General features: G+C 39.1%; 1 protein-coding gene across 2 annotated transcripts in view; it reads left to right on the plus strand.

The window, feature by feature from the left end:
- Positions 1 to 4,567, plus strand: part of CPR5 (cuticular protein 5) — a 5,798-nt gene extending 1,231 nt beyond the window's left edge. Inside the window, exons 1-4 of one of the 2 annotated variants that reach the window (XM_017908915.1) lie at positions 1,705 to 3,074; positions 3,374 to 3,569; positions 3,837 to 4,111; positions 4,266 to 4,567. In XM_017908915.1, the coding sequence (XP_017764404.1) occupies positions 2,973 to 3,074; positions 3,374 to 3,569; positions 3,837 to 4,111; positions 4,266 to 4,463 (771 nt within the window). In that variant the 5' untranslated portion in view covers positions 1,705 to 2,972 and the 3' untranslated portion in view covers positions 4,464 to 4,567. Of the gene's footprint in view, positions 1 to 1,704; positions 3,075 to 3,373; positions 3,570 to 3,836; positions 4,112 to 4,265 lie in introns of those variants that run through there. The other variant, XM_017908916.1, reaches the window with a different exon arrangement.
- The last annotated feature ends 246 nt before the right edge of the window (positions 4,568 to 4,813 follow it).

The following is a 4,813-nucleotide window of genomic DNA, read 5'->3' on the forward strand; positions in this document are numbered from 1 at the left end:
GAGTGGAAGAATAACGAGAGCGACCATGTGACCAATGTTAATTCTACCAAGATTTTTAATTCGCGCGAAAATAGTAGAATAACGTATTGTGACAGCGTGTTCACTTCGTTGAATTTTTGGGGTGCCAATATAGTGATATTTGCCAATATTATTTACATTATTCCATATCTAATAGTTGTACTTATTTATTTCGCTGTTCCAGGCGTGGGTACGCGAGCTTACAACAGAGCCGTGATATGTTATAACGCTACGCAAATAATCTTGAACGGAATATTAATTGCGTTCGGTACCTGCGTTTTGTGTCACGTGTCCATTAATTCTAACATTTACGTGATTCTGGGCTTGGTAATCATGTTTCTCACTATATCTTCGACCTTTTGGCTCTTCGTTATTTGCATTGACATGACACTGGTGATCACGCGATTTCGTTGGACATTACCGACCGATACGAATCAACAAGAAGAAAGAAGAAAATTTGTAACCTATGCTACTTGGATTTGGGCAGGTTCGTTGCTACCAACAGCCTTAGCTGGCATTGCAGAATTGTCGCCGTTATTTCCAAAATCATCTCCCGTCAGACCGAATTTCAAAAGATTTAAGGACGGTGCAAACTTGGCTGTTATTCTTTATGTAACAACGTTTCCAGCCCTAACGTGTCTCGCCAACAGCATTCTTTTTTGCTATACGTCATACAAAATGATCGTGATACAAAGGTCGACGACGCTTGCAACGGCGAATAGTAGTACTTTAAAAATCAACACGGCCAAGAAACGATACTTTCTTTTTCTCAGACTGTACCTCTTAATGGACGCGCCATGGATCACTAGCGCTCTTGCTGCTGCTCTCACCGATTTATGGATTTTAAAATTTTTGCGTATGATCCAACCGATTCTAATGTTATTAGCCATTTTACCACCACGGACGATATCGAGGATTTTTGCATGCAGCTATTTATTTGGGAAATGGAATCGTAGATTAAAACGTGATCAATCGATTGGTTAAAACATTGGTCGGAAACAATGGATAAATCGGAATGGCCGTTGATCCGTAATCACGCATCTTTCGAATCAACGAAAAAACGATTTACAAATTCTTTTTTCTATTACAATTCTATCACGATTAGCGAAACTTTGCTTTCTAGACTTTCTGCTTTCTTTATTTCCTTCCTTCCTTCCTTCTTTCTTTCTTTCTTTCTTTCTTTCTTTCTTTCTTTCTTACATTCGTAATATTGGTAATATTAATTCATATATATGTCCGTTTATCGCATATAGATGCATCACATATACACGTATATAGGAGCATCGAAACCGCGCAGGGCACGATAAGTCTCATTGCTATACATAGCGATCCATTTTGTTTAAAAAATTTGATCTGTGAAGAAAGAAAAAGTGAACATGTTGGCATAGTATTTTTAATTTGTTCAAATTGCGATGTGCGAATTGTCGCATGAACGCAACGTATACGATATTGTATCCTATGTTAAATATATAAAATTCTTTTTATACTAGATGATAATTTTACTAATTTTGACAGATATAGATTTGATAGAGATAGATACGTGTAAAAGTTGAGAGACAAGTACTCTCGTATATGGTATCACATATGATGTGCATAGTCCAAGGTAGCTGGTGTTCTTTTATACGCGCAAAACAAGACCCCTACTCCTGTATAACCAAGCAGCAGTTTATTGCTCTTGAACACAGCTGTCGGTAATCGAAGGAACGCGTTACTTGCAATCGTTCAATCCCATATGTAACGGCTGTACGTATGTACACTCTCTATACAGTATGTATAGAGAGTCGCAACGTGTATCAAACTAGCGTCAGGCTGTTCACCTGTATGTATTAGATCAGATCGAGATAGATGCGATACAGTTACGCAAATTGAGAGCTCGATGTCACGCGACTCCTTGAAGCACTCCTAGGATTACCTGACCCACATGAACGAAACGCGCGAACAGTACACCGTCAATGTGATCCATCTCCACTGCGATTACCGCTTGCCACGACTCCAAGATTTCGTAGCTCAATGTCGCAACGATACCAATTATTGGCTTACATTAGTACCTATCAGCTAACCCGTGATCTTGCGCTTACAAAGTACATACGCACATATATCAAAAGTATTATATTTCTTTCTTAGCAATCTAGTTGCCGTCTTACCGTAATTAGGACGATATAATCCGATATTTTATCACAGGTTATATTCATCACCGATTTTTAACGAATTCTTCGCAATATCACTTCGATTAATATCGAATATCACGACATTGCGATAAAATCTTTCAATCATAAGTTATTGCACCGATTTAAATGCGTTACGAGTTATTCACCGTTGACCTAATAATATGTATGGACTTTAGCGATATTTTAGTTGGCAAAATATAAATCCCGATTAGACGTAGTGGAAGGTCAATATCTTTTTCCTCAAGAAGAATGTCATTTTCTCATATGGTATATCCTCCAATTCTCTACACGTTATCATACATATATATGCTTATTCAGACGCGCACTATTAGAATTACTAACTTTATTACAGACAATAACGATAGAAACGTTTGTTACTGCGAACGTTATTGCAAATGTTAGTTTGTTAGGCTAATTTGTACAAGTTTCAACATGCAATGCGACAATGCAATGCGACGATGCAATGCGACGATGAAATGCGCCGATGAAATGCGACAATACAATGGAATATGGATGAAATGTAAAAGGAGAAATATTGGATGAATTGGTAAATATTTGTTAACAGTTTCATTAAGATATTATTAAGAAATTATGAAGATATTATGAAGAAAATATGAAGAAAATTCGGACGTCAGGAATGATTTTGTTTCGGATAAAGTTAACGAGATCCATTACATTCACCAAAGTCCCCACAATCGATATGACATATGTATATTTATGCGAACGTAAGTTTGGCGCAGTGGGGTAGAGGTACTATCGAAGAAAAGCCGAGGGCGGGGTCAACCGATGCCAATAGGTATAAAATCCTCGCTGGCGAAAAGCAGCGGCACGCAGTTGTTACACAGATATTGGAACATCATTGCCTCTTCCGCCATCATGGATTTTAAAGTAATTGTTTATTTCTGTCTTATCTTTGTATTACTTTTTCAATAAATTTGATCGATAAATCTGATATTTTTCTTTAAATAAGTCTCATCGACACACGTATGCATGTGCATGCGCGTACATATATGTGCGTGCGTGCGTGCGTGCGTGTGTGTGTGTGTGTGTGTGTGTGTGTATAGTTTGAAGGCGTTTTAAGTAAAAGTGCAGCGAAAAACGGGCAACGTTATTTTTCAAGGGAATACGAACATGTCCATGTAAAGAAATACACTGTTTGATTAATTTCTTCTTTGTAATCTATACAGATTATTGGATACTTGGCTGCTATTCTAACTGTAGGCCGTGCAGGAATAATAGGACAGAGCGCAGGACTAATCGCCCCCGCTGGGACCGCGGTAGCAGCAGCACTTCCACCAGCTGCGGCTGCTGTAGTCAGAACGGAAAATTACGATCCGAATCCTCAATACAGTTTTAGTTACAGCGTGGCCGATGGTCTTACGGGTACGTCATTTTCTTCTTATTCAATTTATCGAACTATTCTTCCGAAATATTCATGTATAACGATAGGTATAATTATCGAAGGAAAAGGAAAGAAAAAGGAAAGAAAAGAAAGAAAGAAATAACAATAAGAAAATAGACAAAAAGAAAATTGCTCCTATACCCTTCCGAAATTCGTTGCGAGTAAACTGAATATGGAAGGAGATTTTAAAAGACACTTGATTACGAGGTTTATTAATATAATTCTAACCTAATTCTCTAAATTTAAAGGTGACAACAAAGCGCAGGAAGAAACTCGTAACGGCGACGTTGTTCAAGGTAGTTATAGTTTGATAGAGCCAGATGGTTCGCGTCGAGTGGTCTCGTATGCTGCCGATCCTATCAACGGTTTCAACGCTGTCGTTCAGAAAGACCCTAGCATCACGGTCAAGACTGCGGTCGCTGCGGGACCGGCAGCCGTGCGACCCGTTGTCGCATCTCCTGTGCTTGCACGACCAACATCGGTAATCGCTGCAGCCTCACCCGCTGTAGCCGTTCGTCCACAGGTTCGTCACTCGTAATGCTTAATCTTACATTTACCTCGTCCGCATTTCATCTGCACTGTGTAATATTCTTTTTTACATCGAGTATATTACAAATATTACGTATATTAGGAACAAGTGATTCCGATAAAATTAACGTGTCATGTCTATTCCGTAGGCGGCCCTGTTAGGCTCTCCCCTATTGAGACAACAGTTGTTAGCAGGGCCAACGGTAGCTGCTACAAACGTAGTCACCGCGAACACGGGACTGGTAGGACTTGGCGTCGGTCTTGGACTAAGACCAGGTTCTCTTTATGGTACGCAAGCTTTGCTGACGGGTGCTTATGGTACCGGAGGCATCGTCAAGGTTCATTAAATACCGCAACGGGATGCAACTCAACTCGGCTTGATTCGATTTCATTCAACACGGCATTATTTCGTTTCTCCCCACTCTTTTTTACTCCACTTTGCTCTAACATACGCGGGAAGAATAAAAACAGAGAGAAGAGAAAGAAAGGAAAAGAAATTCTAATTGCTTCGAAAACGTTGAATGTTTCATCACGCTTATTTCAAAATCCGTTACTGTTACCATTACCATTACTCGGATGCTCTGCCATTTTCATTTTCTTTCTTCTCCTTTCTTTTCCTTTTCTTTTCCTTTCTTTTTCCCATTTCTTTTCGCAATAGCAATTTGTTCCTGAATTTATAATATTCAATCAGCCTGGA

This window comes from Eufriesea mexicana, unplaced genomic scaffold (assembly GCF_001483705.2).
Source record: "Eufriesea mexicana isolate 0111107269 unplaced genomic scaffold, ASM148370v2 scaffold13881, whole genome shotgun sequence".
Taxonomy (NCBI): Eukaryota; Metazoa; Arthropoda; class Insecta; order Hymenoptera; family Apidae; genus Eufriesea; species Eufriesea mexicana.